Here is a 20,934-nt window from a genome sequence, read left to right as displayed (position 1 = left end):
ACGATGGCTGTAGCCCCTTGGATTTCCTGCTGGTCGTCCTTGCGGTTTTCTCCTTGCGAATGTCCCATATTCTTGTTCCGCCACGAGGACACGACAATTCAGTTCAGGCCTTGGTGCTGCTGCCCCGTGATACACTGTAGTGCTAGGATTATTTCTACGTTGCATGCCACCGTTGCCAAGGCCGGCTGGATTCAAATCTCGCCTTTTCCAGTTCTAAAAAATCTCCCCCGCTCGCATTTCCAGTCTCTGCACTTCTCGATCACTGACACGCCAAATGTGTACACTTAACTGTAAAGATGAGTGGGCTTTACTCAAGAACGGCATTAACTCAGCGTACTCCACGCCGCGGATTGCACTATGGAATGGAGTAGGAACACGCCTAAGCCCTAGGACAATGATAGATTATTTGAAACGAGCGAGCGTGTTTGCCCCCAGCTGATGATGAGTTCAGCCCACGCAACATGCCGACATGCTTCAAAGTTGCCGCAAAGAAAGAATCTCTCATTCTCTCTCTGATTAATCTGATGCAGATCGTGTAATGCACATCTATCTTCTGGCCTGCCTTCATTTTCAATCGAGAAATGAACGCCTGGGGTAGCAGGAGAACTCGCTTTACTATCCAGCAGTACTAAAACCCAAGTGCCTAATCCATCCATCATCATTTGTAGCAGAGCTGATCATAGCATTCACGTGATCAAAAGGGTTTTTTTTTTGGGTGGCAAACCACGCAGAGACCGGATGCCAAGGTAGATAACCCTTCCAGCGAGGTGTAAAGCTGCAGTTGTCAAGGCTGGTAAAAACAAACAAAACAGTACTACTACTACCGACAGCAGTAAACAAAGCATCGAGGGCTGGAGTTAAATCACAGTCGCAGGCCCAATCAGACAGGACTGGCTGGACGTGACACTGCCTGTGGGCCCCGCGCTACGGGGAAGGGAGCTCCTCGCAAGAACCGATGGGGAGTTGGGGACAGACAGGGAGGGCCACATGCCCAGTTAGGATACTGTTGGGAGTGAGGTGTCTGGAGCACACAAAGCAGGCGCTACAGCGGCGGTCGCAGTACTGCCTCGAGGTTGTGGTACAGCTGCTGCAAACGCAAGGGGGCAGCGAGAGAGTGAGAGCACGCACAGTCACCGCAGCGGGATAAAGATAAAAGAGGTGGAGGGGGAGGACGGAGGAGGAAGAAGAAGACGAGCGCAGGGAGGGAAAAGGAAGAGAATCCGAGAAGAAATTCAGAGAGGGAGGAGGGGCGGAGGGCCATGATGGCAGGTGTGGGCTGTGGCGTCGTAGGTGGTTAAAGCGAGACCGCCCGCCCCTCGTCGTCCGGTAAAAAGCTCTCCAAAGAAGCTGCTCTCCCTTTGCGCTCTTTTCTTTCTTTCCGTTGGTTGCTTTTTCCCCCTTCCCTGCCCTACTCCTCCTTCTTCTTCGTCTTTCTCCGGACGGCTTTGGGGAAAGCGGTGATGTGAGGTTGCCATCACTCACGCCTGCTGGATCGCTAGATGCTGCCCGTCTTTATTACGGCTGTCGCCGAGCTGGGCTGCGGCGGACGAGGGGGAGGTGAGGCTCTCGTGCGCTGGCTTCTCGGTGAGTTTCACGATTGTTCGTGATGCCTTGAAAATTTTTAAAGAAATTTTGTTTCTGGTTCTGTATTCTCGAGAGATTGGGGAGGGTTGTTTTGGTGAGGTACAGGCGTTTCTGAACTCGTTAGTTACTTTTGTTGCTGTACTTGTATTCTGAAGATATAGGGAATGATTTACGTTCTGTGATGACCTACCAATTTGCTGTAGGATCGTGGTTGATTTGGTGTGGTTGTCCATGTTTGATTTCAAGACAGGTCTAGTTCAGAATTTGCCTAGTATTTGTCTGCTACTTTTAAGCAAAATTCATGATGGAAAAGGTTGCTCTGAACTCTGATGCTCTTGTGGAATGGGGAAATCATATGATTAGGTGGGAATTACGAAGGATTCTAGGGGTTGTGCTCAGTGCCGAGAGTCATAAGATAATTTAAAATTAATCTTTTCTTAGTTGATTTTGTGAGCAATACATTCTCATGATTCCAAATGGCAACTTCAGTTCATTAATTTAACTCTCGTGCATCACTACTCACAGGTCTATGAGCGGGCATCAGAACTGGTCATAATAATCTTCGGAAGGCAACATGGCGGAATCGAAGGTTGTAAGCGTTGATGCCAGAACGACAAAGATCAGAAATGTCCCCATTGCTGTAACCCCAGAAGGGTTCTGGTGCTGCCCGTCCCAGGCTGTGCTCCAGAAGACGGCGAAGAACCAAAACCAGCAGGCGAAAGCGAAAACCAAAGGGGGTGCCTCGCCTCTTGCATCAAAGGCCTCATCAATTCAGAGGGCACCAACAATCTCATCAGAGAGAAGGACTCACTCGACTCCGACAAGGGCTAAAATCAATTCAGAGGAGCAGAGGTGCTTGCTGGCAGAGGATGCTGCGACTAATCCACCAAAGGCTGTGAATGAAAGGCCACAGAAGCAGCACAAGATATCTGTTGGATTTGGCCAGCTCGAGATGAGTGACTTGAAGGTGGTGCTGTATGGCAAGGATGGTGTTGCGGTAAAGATGAGTGTCCACAAGAACATCCTAGCTGAAAACAGTACCTTCTTTGCTGATAAGCTCTCCAGGCAATCTCCAGTGTCCAGTATAGAAGTGGCTGATTGTGAGGATGTGGAGATTTATGTTGAGACTGTTGGGTTGATGTATTGCAGTGATGTCAAGCAGAGGCTGATCAAGCAAACTGTTCCTCGTGCTCTTCGAATCTTGAAGGTTTGCCCTAGTTATAAAAAAATTCATTCTGTTTTGTAACACTACTTCTGACTAGAATGGCACACTTGGTAGAATTAGTTTCATTATTCAGTATCAAAGGATCACACCAGAATTTAGGGTTCAAATTAGGTCACTAATATATTACTGGTGGCAGTATTCTTATTGCAGTCTGACCGGCCGTTAGTATTAATAAACTAGTAGCCCTTAAATATAAAAAAGAACCCATTATTCGGTGTGACTGAATGGTGCCTGCATGTCCGGTTCATGTTGTTACATCAAAGGGATATTGTCTGCTATACCTATACCCATAATACTACAACATGCCACTTAATGTATGGATGCTGACAAAGACTGCCTTGTCCTATATATTTCGCACATACCAGTTGGTGGGGGTCGGGACAAATTTCAAGGTAGGCAGGCTGTCATGAATTATGTTATTGCTTTATGGGGCAAATGGCACAGAAAGATAATTGCACCAATCAGGCCCATGACTACATGGACCCTGGCCATACCATGGTAACGTGAGGCCTTAATTGCGATCGCCCAATCTGGACTCTTCAGAAATCATAAAAATGCAGCTTTTCTTTTACTTAGGTTTTATTGTTCCCTTAGTATTTTTCCTTTTTTTTGGTTGTGCAGGTTGCGGAGCTGTTAGGTTTCCCAGCATGTGTCATGTCATGCTTAGATTACTTGGAAGCGGTCCCTTGGGTTGGGGAAGAAGAAGAGAATGTGGTCTCATCTGTTCGGAATCTGCAGAGTGAGAACTATGGTGTTAGTCCTGTACTGAAGAGGGTAGCGTCTGATCTGACGACCCCACCAAATGACACGTTTTCACATATCATTGAATTGGTTTTGAGAAGCAATGAGGATAGGGGGCGGCGTGAGATGAAATCTTTGGTACAGAAGCTTCTGAAGGAGAATAGCACTAGCTGTATAAGTGGATCTTCTGACTTGTGTTCTGAGACCCTCTACAGATCATGCCGGAACTGCCTGGATTCCTTGTTAATCTTGTTTCAGCAAGCAACTGACAGTGATTTTGCTGAGCAAGCTCTTAATATTAAAGAACCAGTTTTCCGACAAATTGCTCTAGAAGCAGATAATCTGCTTTGGTTAGCTGAGATTTTAGCTGACAGGAATGCTGCTGATGAGTTCGCTGTCATATGGGCTAGCCAACGTGAGCTGGCTGGGCTGCACTCCAAGTTGCCAGTTAAGTCACGCCACCTTGTCAGTTGTGTCACAGCGAGGCTATTTGTGGCAATTGGGAAAGGAGAGATGCTTCCTTCAAAGGACACAAGGAGGCTTCTCTTGGATGTCTGGTTGCAGCCTCTCATGGATGACTACAATTGGTTACAGCACGGTTGCAGGTCATTCGACCGGAAAGTGGTGGAGGAAGGTATTGGGCGGACCATCTTGACGCTCCCGCTGGAGGATCAGCAGACGATCTTGCTGTCCTGGCTTGGGAGCTTCTTGAAGGTTGGGGACAGCTGCCCCAATCTCCAGAAGGCCTTTGAGGTTTGGTGGAGGAGAACTTTCATAAGGCCTTACGCTGAGCAACAAGGTAATCGATCGCAATCAGGTCGGAGTTGAAATATCAATCGGTTGCAGAAGAAAATAGTCTTGTTTCCTAGTGTAGTATATTGATGAGAAATTAGAGTGGTAATTTCTTACATGGTAGGCTGTTTGGGAAATCCCCAGGATGTGGAAGAAATGGGGGTGTAAGGATTAGTGTTGTTGACTTGGAGGCTTGAGAAGTGTGCATTGTGCTTGTGATGCTTCATATGTATGTGAAGATCTCTGAATTCTGGGTACAGAATTTTGTTCTCTTGTATGTATATCATGGAGCATCTGTTTGCTGCTCTGTTCTGCTTCTTACAACGTTGCACGATGTTAATTCTATTGTGCTAAGGATCTGTTATGTAAAAACTCGATGCCTTGTGCAACTGTAAATATTTTGCAGTGAAGGCATATCGGTTTCCATGTGTTAATGTTGTTTGGATGATTTTGAAATGGTGATGTAGCACGCCATTTCTCGTCGAGTTCAAATTCTCGATCATTTTAACATAAGAAGCCGCCAAACAGTGACCTGTTTGAATCCAAGTGATAGATCACTGTGAAAAAAACATCTGCAAAATTTGAAATATTTTTCCTACCTTCCTTAGGTGAAAAAATTGAAAGGAAAAGAATTCCACTTATGAACTAAGAGCAGTACTTACAAGAAAAAGATTAATTGTAACGTAACTGATACACTGGTATTACACACCAAACAACAGAAGATGGAAGCAGCACATTGCTTCAGGAAAGCAGCAGCCTGTTGAGCCCAAATTCTTAATCATTTCCACATAAGAAACCTCCAAACCGATGACCTATCTGAATCCAAGTGATATATCAGTATATCACTGTAAAAAAACACCTGGAAAATTTAAAATATTTTTCCTACCTTCTTTAGTTGAAAATCTTGAAAGGACAAAAAAAAATCCCACTTATGAACAAAAGAGCTGTATTTAGAAGAAAAGATCAATTGTAATTTAACTGATACACTGGTGTGACACACCAAACAACACAAGATGAAGCAGCAAATTGCTTCAGGCAAGCAGCAGCATCCGAGTACGTAGATGACCACATTTGCCCTGTAGCAACTTGCATTGGCTCATCTGGATGCAGACCTATGAACAACCCTTTCAATCTTCAGGGCTCTGAAAGTGAAGACTCACTACGTAAGCCGAAATCAGTTAGCTCATCATCCTCTGGAACTCGTGGAAATCGAGGCCACCGTCGCCGTCGACGTCGTAGGCCCGGATCATGGCCTCGCAGTCGGCGACGGAACGCTTGTCTCCGAGCTGGGCGAGCACCCTCTGCAGGCCCCTGGCCGTGATCCTGCCCGCGGACTCCACGGCGTTGAACACCTCGAACGCCCTCCGCAGGTCCTCCTCCTGGCCGCCCTCCCTCTCCATCAGCGCCACGAAGTCGGCGAAGTCCAGCATGTAGCCACCGTCGCCGCCGTACGACGACGGCATGTCGTCGCCCATGGACACGAAGAAGGCGCGCAGCTCGGCTCCGGAGATCTTGCCGTCATTGTCCCGGTCGAAGTGCTGGAAGATCCACTGCAGCTCGCCGTGCCTGCTGCTGGAGCTGGAGCTAGAGCCGGACCTGGACCCCCTGCCGAATGACGACGACGACGACGACAATCGCGTGACGGCCGCGCTGGCCACGTCCGACTGCCCGCACATGAACGGAAGCCTGAAGCTCCGCTTGCTCGACGGCCGCTTCGCCATTTCTGTGCTGTCGCTGCTCAACTCTTGCAAGAACCAGGAAGCTATAGTCCTGCACTGTACGCTTAGCTTATGTCACTTACTTCGCTTGTGCGCTGCAGTGTGCAGGTATACAAGAACCAAGTGCGGTGGGCACCTTTTATAGCCGCGCAGCTCAACTGCTGGTTGCTGCGATCCGAAGAAGAAGCCGCCGCCCATGCCATGCCATGCATCTTTGTGTGGGGTTTGACCGGTCGTGATGAGAAGGTAGTTGGGCCTGCGTCGCAACTACCTCCCTCATCAGATACTGTCAGTTTGGCATTATCTAACTCCCATCAGACAACGTGATCATGTGCTCACGATCCCCGCGCCGCCGCCCACCGAACAACGATATCTCGGAGTCCGTGATTTAGTTATGGGCTTCGAGATCCAGTGGTTCAGCATTCAATTTGCAGTGGAGAAATTCAGTGTTTGAAGGCATTCAGATTTCAGAAGCTATTGACAGGACAAGTGATGCAGCGAGACAGTCATCTTTGAAGAACGCAGCTCTCTCATATGAAACGATTTCATCAGAGACAGGGAATAAAGGAATCTGAAACTAGCTAGTAGCAATGAGAGTTTTTTTAGACGAGGAATAGCAATGAGAGTATCAATTGACAACATGAGATCACTGAGCACTAATGATTGTTATTGATATTGTACCCTTCGAATGCCAAGTTCAGATTTGCAGTGGAGATTGAGATTTCAAGAGAGATCTGATCACGTCTGAGGGAGCAAACGAAATCTGCAATTTCGATACCGCTCGATAACAAGTACAGGATTTTTCAAATGCAGAGCTTCCATGTGACTCTCATGGAGGTTACCAACAACTCGAACATAGGGATTGCCTATGGCACATGTTTTCGTGGCATCACCACATGGAAGTAGATGCTACTGGCTGTTTACTTACTGATAAATGACCCACCTGAAACTCATCATTGGGTTCGGGCATCTAAGATGACCGGCAGGAGCATCTTTCCTGTTAGTGTCTGTTCATCCTTGTATTTGACCAGAATGAAGAAAACATTGGATGCTACCCCAAATGATGGACCGATGGACTGACAAACAGTTGACACCCCAAGTTCACCACACCGACCACAACAATACGGGCATGAATGGATGATTTGGAATCTGCATCCTTTGCAAATTGCGATGGAAGAATTCACCAATGCACAGATCTCAAGATCAATTAAGTATCAGTTGCGATTTTGGGTGACTCCGTATGACTTCCTTGAAACGTGCTCCCCAAAAATTCAGTAACAGAACCAAAGGTTACAGTTTTATTTTGCTCTAAAGTATGGTAAATTGGTAACATAACAAGCTATCAGTTTTGTTTTTACAGTGATCTTCTCATTCGAAGATGTACAGAGAGTTCAATTGAAGCGTGATCTACATTCTACTGAAACACTGTAAGAGTTTTTCTATTCTTGAAGGCCATGTTTTGCGAATTCAAACTTCTGTTTTCTCCTGAACAGAGCTACTGTATCTTCAGCAACCCCAAACAAAAACACAAAAAAAGGTTTCATGTGGCAGTCGATTTGGTATCAAATACATTCTCATCGGCACTGATCAGCTCTGGTACTTTATCAAGTAGCCGGTTCATCTCTTCAGAAAATTCAAGTTTGGCTCGATTTGTCTTCCCTCCAACGACTACTGTACTTCCATCTTGCAATGCCCATATCTAGTGCAGCAGGAACGAAACCATAAATTGTATCGGCAAGCCAATTGCAATTCTGCCGTCAATTAAAACCATGAAAAACAATTACACATACCTGAGAGTGTGAAAGATAGCTAATGCAGGTCGTTAACATAAGCGCACCAAAACCAGCATAAACAATAGGAACTCCTGGATCAGTCTGATGGAAAGGGGGAAAAAAGACACTTCTATTAAAGGACAAGCACAAATGTCTTCAAAAATAAAAATGAAAAAGAACGAATCAATAGGATACCTTAAGATCCAGTCCAGTGCTGCCAATAGCATCTTCAATGAGTATTTCATTGCCATTGATCTCAATAGGCAGTTTCGAGCTTGGCCGGCGGACCCCTACAAACTTACCCTCTTGATCATACAACACAATAGACTGCAAATCTCGAGCAAGCATTGATCTACAAGTCACCAAGAAGGCAAACAACATATAATTACTCATATTAAGTTAACTTTTTTTAAGTCAAAAATGAGATGAAAATTACTGAACATACATTCCTTTGACATTAGGATTCGACGAGTCCACATCTTCAAGTGGCAAGAATGTACCAAAGAGCTTCTTATCCCCATTCAGTTTCAAGGGGGCCATCGCCAAATTGAAAGGGCCCTCACCATTTTTCTTCACTTGCAATGCTGAAAATCCCCAGTCTGTCTGGTAAATGGTGATCCCTCCGTATCTCAGGGGATCGTTTACTTTGATAGTCTTTCTCATCACTTCTTTACCATCAAGGTTGAATAGAGAGAGATCACTGTAAAATTGTGAGACCTGGCAATCCAACAATATTAGTTGCCAATCAGTCTAGCACATAAAACTGCACAAAAAGGTTTGAGAACACTGAGCAAGGAGACTACCTCTCCACTATCATAGTACTCCATGTAGAACCGGTTGACATGGACTTCAGTATTGAAAACATCTGGCGCAACAGACAGGACTCCTCTAGGTTTCATCACATCTCCTATGACAAAGTTCAACCCTTGAGGCACATCCACGGAGCCTTTAAAGCTTCCTGTCGCACTGAGCGTGGCACCAGCCATGATGAAGAGCATTGCCAAGTGCACACCAATAGGCGCATACCGACCAGCCAGCCCTTTGAAAGCATACAAAGATGGCCCCTTGGTGAATACCTGCAGGAACAGATCATATATACAAGCATAATGCAAAGGCCAGAGGTTGGAGCTGGATAGAAATCATTGTGGGTGTCAATCACCTCATATCCAGCACCCATCAAGATGACTCCCAAATCCTGAACGGATGCTCGGGGAAGAGAGTCCGCAAACTCCTGCTTCCGTATTCTTTCTCCGGAATGTGTGAACGACCATCTGCAATGACGCACCGGCACTTGATTTCTCAATCTGGTTTACTGATCGGCCTATCAAGAAGTGGCATATACAAGAGAGTGGCTGTACCTTCTTGCGACCTTGACCATGGGGAGCTGGGTCGTGTAGGTGCAGGCCATGAGGGACGTCGCGAGGAGCGCGAGGAGGCCGAGGAAGACCGGCGAGGAGAACATGTGGTCGAACCCGGGGGTGAGGATCCACCTCCACGTGATGAAGCCGAAGACCGGATTGTCCTCGGGGAACTTCTCGAAGTAGTAGCTCGGCGCCTCTCCCTGGTCAATCACCGTCCCTGCGGTTGGCGGTTCGCAATGCCAGCACAAGAAAATGAGCAGGAATGAATTCAAGAACCGTCAACAAAGGATACAAAATTTTAGTCACAATCGGCATCAGTCGGGACCTAGAGCCATGAGGGCGGCAATGGCGAACATCTCGGAGATGGCGAGCGGGAGGTTGGACAGCACCGCGAGCGTCCTCTTGGTCGCCCTCCTCAATAACGCCAGCGCCGCGTTGCCGCCGCTGCCCACCTTGGTCGTCGGCTTCTCACCCCCCGCCTTCTCCACGGCGGCCCCGCCTTCCTGCGACACCGGAGGGGCGGCGTCGAAGAAGACAATCTGCTTCTTGGCCTTGCTGGCGCCGGCGGGGATGGCCTCGCGCCTCCCGCCGCCACTCCTGCCACTGCTACCCCGCGGCGCATCGCAGGAGACATGGAACCGGCGGGCGTGGAGGCGCGGGGCCGGGGCCGAGAGCCAGCGGAAGGAGGAGGGTTTTGAGGGGTTCAGGAGGAGGTAGGACGTCGGGGACGGCATCGTCGAGGGCGTGGCAGGAAGGAGGAGCCCGGGCGCGCGAGCGGCGAGGGAGTGATGCGGCGTCGCGCGCTGGCTTCGTCATCCCACTCTCCCGTGGAAAAAGAGAAGAGAGGAGGGTGATGTGGATAAGGCGCGTCGTGTCTCGCGCGTTGCACACAAGTGAAGTGGGGACTGGGGAGCGGGAGACGGGAGACGGGATTTTTCCAGCTCGACTGGGCTGGGCTGGCCATCTTTTTCGCAGGCCGGGCCGTCGTCACAACGGGTCGCGTATACGTAGTAGAGAGGCTGAAAAAAGTCCCATTTACCTCTCTATAAACTTGATCTGTTTTTACTCCTCATCAAACTCTAAAGTTGGACATAATAACTCTCATAACCATTTTAACGGTTTCATACTTTTTAAGTTTTATGTAAAGAACTAATAAGTACGTAGTAAGGTTATGCAAACCAAGAAAACATATCTTTAGGATTCTAAAAATCTAGGACAAGAAATCAAATAAAATATTTAGAATCAAGAGAGTATATCTAGGAGCTTCCAAAAATTAGGTTGATCTCTAAAAAAATTAAAAATACTCAAAAAATCTATAAAATTCGCAAAACATTCCGATAGATGTTCATATGCATTTTTAACAACAAAAATATGAGATACAACTAGCAAGAATGCAACAGAAATTAATGTTAAGTACATTTATGGTGGTTGCATCTTGTGTTTTGTCATGAAAGGGTTTCAAAATGTGTTTACACATTAATTATAAATGTTTTAGGATTTTCATTTTTTTATTCATTTTTCTAGAGCTACTATTTTTAGAATATTTTAAATATACTTTAGTGAGCTCTAAATATTTTATTTAAGTTTGCAATGTCCCAATCTATTTCTAGGATTTTTATCAAGATTATTAGATAGAAGATCAAAATATTTCCCATGTTAAACCATGTCAGGTACAGTATTTATTATATTTTCAGAACTAAAAAAAAGATGAAACATTATTGAAGCCCACTTGTAAAATCGAGGAATATAATATAATTTAAACAGTTTTAACAGTGGAAGAGGGCATAAAAGTCAAATCATAGCAATAATAGTTCATCAAAATAGGTATTGCAAAAAAAAAAAAAACCAAGTGTTAGGAGCGTAGTACGTGGAAAGGCTCGGGGTTCATGGGTGCACGCGGACAGCACGCAGTCCATATCATGTTACACCCCGAAGTTGTTGCACTCGGGGAATCAGGAAAATCCAGTCCCAGAAACGGAATTTTGAGACGTGTCGGACCCACGAGGCCACGAAGATAAGCACGCCGTCGACCCGCGTGACCTGACGGCTGCTTTTGTCAGTCACAGCATATGAACGCACGGTGCACGTACGCACTCACAAAAAGCAAAATCGCTCGCATCAACCCTTGATTGGAACCTTCGTACGTACGCATGGCTTCTAGAATTACACTACAGCGCGCGGTCCATGTCAGGTTGGACCTTCGCCGTCACGGGTCGAAACGAGTCATCGGCAGGTGAGCAGGAGCAGCAACGAGTAAAATCAGGTGACTTCTTGGTGGTCAGGGCCGATGACGGGCATCCAATGCGGCAATGCGCATCCAGTTTTGGACTCGCAAGTACACTACAGGTCGGACGCCTACGGCGGCGGCCTACCACGCGTAAACGAAAAGGATTCCGCCTCCACGTCGGATGCCCGTGGCGCGGTGGCGGTGGACGGATCTGCTCGAAGCGAGACGGCGGCGGCCGTGGGTGTACGTACGAGTGGGGACGGTGCACGGGTGCAGCTCCCCCTTGGGGCCTCTTCTATTGACCGTGCTCGGTCGGCTCGTCGCTCCTGTGGTTTTGGACGCCGCCGCCGGTGCTAGCGCTAGCTAGGTTTCCTGAGCTGAGTGAGACGTCGCACCGAAAGCCTACAGAGAATCGCGCACGCGCACCGGCCCGGCCGGGCTGGCGTGGATAGATTGTCGTTTGTTTACTGCTACTAGCTAGCTAGCTAGCAGTTGCATTTGGGGACGGAGAGAGCCTGGCTGGACAAGAACCACGCAACCGAACAGGCCATTTGTGATTACATCGTCGCACGATCCGACCGTGTCAGACTACACCCATAGACGACGTTCGTATCGAGTACGGCCTGAGTGGTGATTGTTCGACGCACGCATTCACGCACCATGCCTCATCGCTCTCACAAGTTAAAGCTCTACTAGCTCCTTTGCGAAAACTCGTTTTCAAAGTTTCAGTGGGGCTGTGGGAGCACCTCACACTAGGTCCCCGCACCACTTATCTAAAGAAAATACGTTACAGTATGGTGCCGGTCTCAAACTAATTGCCATTGTCACATCACAAAGTACCATTCACTCTTTTCCTCAAAAAAAAAGTACCATTCACTCCCCAAATCCAATGCAGCCACAACAACCAATCATATCCTAGTCAAAAAAAAAAAAATCACACCCTCTACCCAAATGCACCCGGCAATGAGGGTAAGGCATCAAAGATTGTAGTGTATTTAATTTGGGAATATTTTATATCTTTTTAGTGCTTCTTGTTTTGTATGAGATTAACTAGAAAGACAAATATCCTGAAACGGATGGAATAGTTCATTTTTCTCATAAAGGGCCCTGATTGCCTTAGGACCAAACCACCATATGTGCAATATATAAACATATACCTCATGTATCCTAATATGTGGTGGACCGAAGGTTAATTAGGTGGGATGGGATGAATTGTAACCTAAAAATTGTCGATGAAAGAGCTAGTAACATCTCCAAGAACTTGGTAAAATTCACTTGCTATATCTTGGGTTATAGCAAGTTGCTAAATTGTTTGCCAAGTGAAAAAAAGATATGTCTCCAATAAGTTGGTATTTTCACTTGGTATAATTTAAAAACTGGGCCCATCTTTTTCAATTTCTGGTACTGGGCCGCGGCTATCCTTCCTGCGCTTGACTTCTTGCGCGATCTTTATCGTGTGCTCGCGATCTCTCTAGCGTGCCAGCCGCCGCCGCCGCCGTAGCTTTTGTCCGGCCGGCATCATCACACGACGCGATCAACTGGTCCGGCCGGCATCAACACACATCCGGTCATGTCATTCTGAAATCTTGTTTACTGGAATAGCATGGCTGATAGGTCCTAATATGGCTAGAGGGGGGGTGAATAGCCTATTTAAAAATTCTATAAAACTCACTAGAGCAAGTGGTTAGTAAATAACAAAGCGTAGCTTTTTGCTCTAGCTCTAAAGGGGTGTTTGCAAGCCACCTATCCAACAATTATAGTTGATATGATCACTAGGCACACAAGAGCTATATCTCTACTTACACTAGAGAGCTACCTAAAGTTTCTATACAAGAGAGTAAGCTACTCTAGTTTGCGGGAATGTAAAAGAGATGGTTTGAACTTTATACCGCCGCGTAGAGGGGATGAACCAATCAATAATATGAAGTCCAATCACCGGAAGAAATCCAATCAACAAACACAATGGAGACACAAGATTTTTCTCCCGAGGTTCACGTGCTTGCCGGCACGCTACGTCCCCGTTGTGTCGACCAACACTTGGTGGTTCGGTGGCTAAGAGGTGTAGCACGAACCTCGTCCTCACTAGGACACCACAAGAACCTACCCACAAGTGAGGTAGCTCAATGACACGAGCAATCAACTAATGTTGCCTTTGGCTCTCCGCCGAGGTAGGCACAAACCTCTCACAATCACCGGGAGATGGCCACGAACAATCACCAACTCGTGCCAATCCTCCTCCGCTGCTCCAAGCCGTCTAGGTGGCGGCAACCACCAAGAGTAACAAGAAAACCGCAGCTAGAACGATCTCCAAGTGCCACTAGATGCAATCACTCAAGCAAATGCACTTGGAATCACTCCCAATCTCACAAAGATGTATAATCTATGAAGGAGATGAGTGGGAGGTGTTTGCTTAGGCTCACAAGGATGTCAAGTAGTCAACAATGCCAAGAGAGTAAGCCCTAAGTCGGCCAACAACTATTTATAGACCCCTCAAACAAATAGAGCCGTTGGCTCTCTCACTGGGCGAAATACGGGGTCACCGGACGCTCTTAAAGGGGCACCGGACGCTCAACACCAGCGTCCGGTGCTCCAACGTTAGCCACGTGTCACCTTTTGAAACGCTCGTGTCAGAGTCTAACGGTCACCTGCAGTGCACCGGACGCTGAGCAGGTTGGCACCGGACGCGTCCGGTGCACACCGGACTCATGCGCAGAGAGCTCCGCAAACTCGCAGGGTCACCGGACGCAAGCCACCGGACGCACCCTGAGCGTCCGGTGCTCACCGGACTCACACCCAGAGAGGGTTGCAAAACGCGCGGACACCGGACTCAGACCACCAGACGCTCCAGCTTGCGTCCGGTGCCTGGCGTCCAGTGCCTAACCCTAGCTGAGCCAGGCAGCCTGCACACCGGACGCTCAGACACAGCGTCCGGTGCCTCTGAGCCAGCGTCCGGTGAGTGTTTTCTCAGCGAGAAACACTCCCGCGACTTCACCAATTTTCCCACCGGCGCAATAGAAAATATGCACTTCATTTTCTCAAAAAGCGCCGAGAGGAACCCATCCTCTCTCTACCCTTCAAACTCCACCTCCTTCTCAAAGTGTGCCAACACCACAACGTGTAAACCAACATGTGCACGTGTGTTAGCATTTTGCAAACATTTTCTTTGAAGGAGTTAAGTTAGCTCACTAGGTTCTAAATGCATGCACAAGAACAATGACACCTAGTGGCACTCGATAACCGCTTAGCCAAAGAATTCCTCTCTTTATAGTACGGCTATCTATCCTAAATGTGATCACACCCTCTATGGTGTCTTGATCACCAAAACCAAAACCCTAAGCAATACCTTTGCCTTGACCTCCATAGGGTTTTGTTTTTCTCTTCCTTCTTTTTCAAGTTGAGCACTTGATCATCTTGTGGTCATCACCATCATCACCATGATGATCACTTGCTCCATCACTTGGCATGTACCAACCTCATTAAGTCTACACACACTTAGTATAGAGGTTAGTACTAGGGTTTCATCAATTATCCAAACCAAACTAGGGCTTTCAATGGCACTACATCGCTGTCGCTGGCCATCAATCAACGTACATCAGTCACGTATGTCCTGCATCTAGTGCAGCAGGAAGATTTGTCGGCCACCAAGAACTGAGCAACGCCACTCTGGACCGGGGCGCGCGCGCGGGAATAGGCGGGATCGAGCGGGACGGCGATCGGCGAGGGACAAAATTCGCGATACAAAGCTCCAGCCGCGCGCGGATTTCTCCGCAGTTGAGGCCGATGGATGTCAAGTTGGGATAAAGAGTTATTGGAGGAGAGTTTTTAATGCTTTTAACAAATTTTAAAGTATAGCAAGTTGGGATAAGGAGTTGTTGGAGATGCTCTAAGGGCCTACTCCTTCCGTCCCTAAATAACCGTCGTTTTTTTGTTTATGTGTAAATTTGACTAGATTTATAAAAAATGGCTACAACATTTTAATCTATAAAAAAATTATTATAAAAATAGATTTAACAATCTATCTAATGATATTAATTATGTACAGTAGTATTAATATTTTATATAAAATTAGTCAAAATTATTTCTCGAAAAGCGAAAATAACAGTAATTTAGGAATGGAGGGAGTAAATCTTTAAACCATCCGTAGCTCTCTGAGCTCTAGCTATCGCAAATATCATGTAGTCACATTGTACCAATTGAACGATGCAAGGAAAGTTTGGAAAGACATGCTATGGCTTCTGTGAGTAAGGAAAAGGTGAGGGATGAAAGCAACTTGTCAAGAGGAGAGATACCGAAGCGAGGCCATAGTAAATAAATAACAAAACAAAAGGGTTCAGATTACCCACCACCACCCACACAAACACACAATTTGACATATGTATAGTAAGACCAGTTGTATAGGAAAATTCATTTATGTTTATCTATGTATGATAAGTTGAGTTTTAAGTTTAAACTTGTTAGAGTGACGCCTAAGAACTACATTTGATTTTTAAGCATTTTTTTGTATTTTTTATATTGGTTAGTTTGTTACTATATGTCCTCAGCGCTCAAGTTAATAAAAAAATCATAGTGGTGGATAGTTTTAACATAATCTTTATGTTCATTGTCACCTTATATTTTTTTCTTTTTTGAAAAAAAACACAAATTGCACACAGAAAACAAAAAGATAAATCCTATTAACGAGTAAACTAAATCAACTAAAATAGTTGCAGGTAGTAAATCGAACAAAATATTAGTCTAGGGGGTTATTTGGACACATATGCTTACTTAGGGAGTAATATGGACTTTTTCCACAAAGAAAATTCATATTACTTGAATTGGGTGTCTAGTGGTTTCAAAACTTAAGCATCTAGCCCAAATACAAATTCTCATCATTTCAAGGAACTACTAGTATTGTGTGGTTGGATAGGAATTGTCTTAATCATTTAGGGCACATCTGATTTTCTTGCTCACATTTCTCATGTCGTCTCGCCTGGAAAAGCTAGCACTGCTGATCTAATAGATTCGGATTGGCTCGCCCAAGAAAGCGAGGTGAAAACTTGATTCCACAAGAACCAAAACAAATGCTAGTAAAACATCCAAACATATTGTTCTAATTATATTCTTACCATACAAGGCTGAAGGCTAGGCAAACTCCAGCAAAGACGGCCAACAATGCTGGCGTGGCACTAAGGGCTTGCATGCCACAACTATGTAGATCACACACTGCAAGGTCTTGCGCCTTGTCTATATAAATCAAACAAGTGAGCCCATGATTATATTAAAAAAGAAGAATAAGTCAAAAATGGACAAACAACTTAAAGCTGCAAGAATAACCAGTAACACAACTTGAAACCTAAGAAGGTAACAACCAAAACCAACCCATTTTAGATAGCGTAGTTGCATGGTGAGTCTATTCCTTAAATTTAGTGGAATGACTTCATTCCTCGTACTAATACTAAAAGTAATTCTAAAAAACTCTCTATATTCTTTATAATTGATAGGAATTTATATTTTAGTGAAAAAAACTGAGCAATTTCTTTAAAGAGTTTGCCACGGTACACTCTTTACTCCCCAAGAAGTAATATCTTGAACAAAATAGCCCTTGATTTTTATTAATTTTATATTTTAATGTAATAATATATTTATATAATTAAAAATAATGGTAAAAATAAAGAATATCTCGGCTGGTCTTTCCTTTTCTTATCCTGACGCTGCAAGCTTGCAAAAACTATAGTGAACGAAATCATGCCATGGCAATCTTCATCCGAGATTTTTTGCTAGGATATTGTGCACATGTATGTTGAGATCGTTTAGGCCTTGTTTAGTTCACCCCGAAAAGCCAAAAAGTTTTCAAGATTTCCTGTCACATCGAATTTTACGGCACATGCATGAAGCATTAAATATAGACGAAAACTAATCACACAGTTTGGCTGTAAATCGCGAGACGAATCTTTTGAACCTAGTTAGTCTATGATTGGACAATATTTACCACAAACAAACAAAAGTGCTACAGTAATAAAATCCAAAATTTTTTCACATCTAAACGAGACCTTATTTGTACAAACGTACAAGAGATGCAATCAAGACGATCACAATTTTGTTATTATTTGATATATTATTTTGTTTGAAAAAGTTACACCAAAGATCACAATTTTGCCTTTGGCCACTTTTTTAAAAAGTTCTACAGTAGCGAAAGTTGTTCGTCATGTATATTCATATCCCTACTAATATGTGGCGTACACACCCTGTGTTCAAAAAAAAATCACGAACCTATGTATATCACGTTCCAATTAAGTGCAAACAAGACATAGAAAAACTGTTTGAAAGTGCAAAGATATAAAAAGTAATTTTTATGCAAATGACTCTTCATATGATTATCTAGAGAGTGAGTTTTTGGAAAAGCTCTTGAAAATGCTCTAATTATTAGCTTGTAAGAAATATGATGGTGGTGGATCAACTTATTCTATTTCACAAAGCAAATAAAAACTAAAGAGTAAGATAATGATGATCATTTTATTTCACTAACCAACCGCCTTATTAAATAACATGTATGGGTTCATAATTTCAGTATGTTAAGGCACATGGCTGAGCACGTGCTTACCAGCAGTTGAAATTCTCAAACACTTGCGTGGGAAGTTGGGAGTAGCTATCCGATCTCCAGGCTACGTACCAGCCAATAAAAAAACATATATAAAAGGAGAAAAAATGGAGTTCCCAAGTCAGCCCGATGGACTACATACACTCCACTGCAGCTGCCACGTCACACGCTGGCTTTTGTGTCAGTGTCACTCCCTCTTCGTCTAGAAGCCCAACCAACCACTACCGCGAAATGCCGAATTTGCTGGGAGACGACAGACGAGACTTGCGGTGGGCGCGTGCACGCAGACGCAGCTGAACCAGCAGCCCACAGCTTTGCCCAAGCAAAACCCGCAGTTTCTCGCCCGGCAGCCCCAATGCCAGTCGGGACGACTAGCTCGCGCGCGCGCGCGCGACGTCCCTACTCGGCGGCTCCGGCCGCGGGTCCCCGATCCCACCACCAGGCACCAGCAATGATATATAAAGCACAGGCACTCACCAGAATCGCTAAACCTCAGAGCCACTCCATTATTATTTCCAGAAAAAGCTCCGCACCCAATAATTCTCCAAAGCAAGCATCTGCATCATACAGCACTAGTTCGTTCGCACGACACTCCCGCCACCGCGCTTCGAGGCGCTTTGGTGTTGGTGGTGGGGATGAGCCGGGGGAGCAAGCTCCGGTGGCTATGGCGTGCGCCGGCGCGGGCGCTGGGGCGGGCGCGGGACATGTACGTGCGGGGGCTGACGGGGTGCGCGCGCTACGTCCCCGCCGACGCCGGGTTCGGCTACCCCGTGTTCGTGCCGGCGCCGCTGTCGCGGAGCCACAGCGCCGACTGGCGGGGTGGCGCCGGGTCCGGCGCCGACGAGGACCTGCGGGAGCTGGTCCGCGCCGCGTCGCAGCGCCGCGTGGAGCAGCGGCGCGCCGAGCTGCAGGCCGTGGCCAGGAGCCAGAGCATGGCCGCCTCGCTGTCCATGGCGCGGATCGACGAGGACGCGCCGTGCGAGTTCGGGGCCGACGCCGGCGACGGCCCCGGCGCGCTGTACCCGAGGAGCCAGAGCTGCGTTGGTGACGCCGCGGGGAGGAGGGCACATGCCCACCGCCGGCACGGGAAGGTGGTGGCCTTGGTCTGACGGAGCTGCTGCTGCTTCTGGTCTGGCTGCTGCCCGGCCGCCGTCAGTGACACAGTGTGTGCGATCGTGTCATGCGCTGTCTTTGATCATGTCAATACTCGAAAAGTTGGATATTTTTGCTGTCTGCCGAATGCGCCACCGATCTACCGTCGTATTCTTAATATTCTTTATGCTGCTAATGACGGTTCTTCCTTCCACTCACCCGATCGTGGAAGGAGAGCGGGGCCTTCCACTCGGCCCCCCCCCCATCGAGGGCATGTATCTGTTCATCAATAAAGACTACTGTTCACTTTCTACTGTTCCTATTACATACATATCACAACACGTTATCAGCGCTCTACACTGAGAAGAGAAGGCCGGGAGCAGTTCACCAGGCGCCGGAGCCGTCCGTGTTTCCGGCGATCACCGGAGTTGGAAAGCGAAACAAGGTACAATGCCTCCACGGCCGTACGTACCGTCTGCACAACTCGTTCTTCGACTCGTCTTCATGATCTACTACCGCGCCTGTCGCATCGGGGTGCCGTTCGACAACGAGCACATCCGGGACTCCCTCCTCAACGCACTGCGGAATCTCCTCGGAGAGAGCCGCGGCGCTGGTGCTCCGGTGGAGGGCGTACGTCGTCGTCGTCGACGCGGACGTCGTGCTTCCGCTCCAGTGGCACCGGTTGACCCAGTGATGGGTTTGCCGGCGAACTGGAGTCCTGGACAGGGGGAGGCCTCCGTCCAGCACCTTCCCTGGTGCCCGTTCTAGGGAACGGCGCCGGGAACGTCCTCCTGGGTACCCGTGGCGCTCGCCGCCATGAACCCGAAGGCCGGTCCATCGTCTTCGGCCGTACCGCCTGGCTTCACCGACACCAGGGCAGCACCATCGTCTTCGGCTGCGGCGCCTTCCGCGAACGAGGCGTACTGCAGCCGGTTCCCAGTCGACCCCGCTGCCGAACGGATCGGCGACTCCTCGGCCGCTCGCGACCATCGCAGCGCGCTGGGCCGCACCTCCGCTCCGCCTCTTCTCCAGGGACGCCGGCGAATCCTCGACCCCGCCCTCGCTGCACCGCCTCCACCTACGCCGTCCACACCCCCGGCCGTCAACATCGCCGACACGGCCGGGAGCCCCACCATCCGTCGTACCTGGATCTCAGTGCCGCACGGCCCGTCCGCGCGCGCGCAGGCAAGCCCTCGCGCGAACGGCCGCGTCCGGGCACTCGAGAACGGGCACGCCAGCCCGGGCACGGACGGCGATGGTGGCGCACCCGCGGAGGGGCGCACCCCTCCCTCTGCTTGAGCAGCTTCTGGCGCGGGGAAGGAAGCCGACGGCCACCGGCTGGTCATTGGCGACCAAGCCTAGGCCAAGGCTCGACCTTCCCTCGATCTGCGTCGGGTCCTCCTGACCGGCGACAGAGAAGAAGATGGAGGAACCAGGGGGAAGGGGCCCCTGGCCGCCGGCCGGCCGCCGTCCATGGCGGACTGAGTTGGGGGCTGGGGGCTTCGCTCCTTCCCAAGTCGCGTGTGGAGGACGACGATGGAGTGGGGACGGCGGCGCACCTCGGAGGGCGGAGGGCGGCGGCGCCGGAGCTACCCAGGGCGGCGGCGGCGCCCCTGGCCGTGGTGGAGGTGGTGGCAGTTAGGGTTCAACCCTAACTGCCGCCCTTTTATATGGGCCAGGGGAAAGGGGGTGGGGGGCACACTCGTGGGCCGAATTGGCAGCCCAGGCCCAGGTTGCGGCCTGCCCCACCCGCCGGCGGCGGCGGTTGCTTCTTGGGACGACAGTTTTGGTCCGGGCCAGAAGACGTTCTTCTTTATTTTTGTTGCTTTATTTCGAATTTGTGAA

General features: G+C 47.9%; 4 protein-coding genes across 6 annotated transcripts; 2 read left to right on the top strand and 2 right to left on the bottom strand.

Annotated features, from left to right (window-relative positions):
* Window positions 1,004–4,768, top strand: LOC110430305 (BTB/POZ domain-containing protein At3g50780). Of its 3 annotated transcripts, none has more exons than XM_021447802.1 (3): window positions 1,004–1,557; window positions 2,110–2,791; window positions 3,431–4,768. In XM_021447802.1, the coding sequence occupies exons 2-3, from the start codon at window positions 2,159–2,161 to the stop codon at window positions 4,376–4,378; spliced, it is 1,581 nt and encodes a 526-aa protein (XP_021303477.1). In that variant the 5' UTR covers window positions 1,004–1,557; window positions 2,110–2,158; the 3' UTR covers window positions 4,379–4,768. The 3 variants fall into 3 exon arrangements, with proteins under 3 accessions (XP_021303477.1, XP_021303469.1, XP_021303474.1); XM_021447794.1 differs by having other exon boundaries at window positions 1,004–1,584; XM_021447799.1 differs by having other exon boundaries at window positions 1,005–1,326.
* LOC8083963 (probable calcium-binding protein CML41) lies at window positions 5,275–6,157 on the bottom strand. Its single transcript, XM_002463779.2, has one exon. It carries the CDS (start codon window positions 6,061–6,063, stop codon window positions 5,521–5,523), a length of 543 nt encoding a protein of 180 aa, XP_002463824.1. The 5' UTR covers window positions 6,064–6,157; the 3' UTR covers window positions 5,275–5,520.
* LOC8085836 (cytochrome c biogenesis protein CCS1, chloroplastic) lies at window positions 7,331–10,025 on the bottom strand. Its single transcript, XM_002463778.2, has 8 exons — window positions 9,519–10,025; window positions 9,191–9,410; window positions 8,992–9,103; window positions 8,636–8,908; window positions 8,278–8,549; window positions 8,028–8,184; window positions 7,851–7,934; window positions 7,331–7,759 (listed from the first exon to the last, which is right to left on the bottom strand). Exons 1-8 carry the CDS (start codon window positions 9,925–9,927, stop codon window positions 7,601–7,603), a joined length of 1,686 nt encoding a protein of 561 aa, XP_002463823.1. The 5' UTR covers window positions 9,928–10,025; the 3' UTR covers window positions 7,331–7,600.
* On the top strand, window positions 18,340–19,230 carry LOC8084189. The gene has a single exon (XM_002466343.2). The coding sequence runs from the start codon at window positions 18,633–18,635 to the stop codon at window positions 19,104–19,106; it is 474 nt and encodes a 157-aa protein (XP_002466388.1). The 5' UTR covers window positions 18,340–18,632; the 3' UTR covers window positions 19,107–19,230.

The sequence above is a fragment of the Sorghum bicolor genome, chromosome 1 (genome assembly GCF_000003195.3).
Source record: "Sorghum bicolor cultivar BTx623 chromosome 1, Sorghum_bicolor_NCBIv3, whole genome shotgun sequence".
Taxonomy (NCBI): Eukaryota; Viridiplantae; Streptophyta; class Magnoliopsida; order Poales; family Poaceae; genus Sorghum; species Sorghum bicolor.
This window is presented reverse-complemented; position numbering and strand designations above follow the sequence as displayed.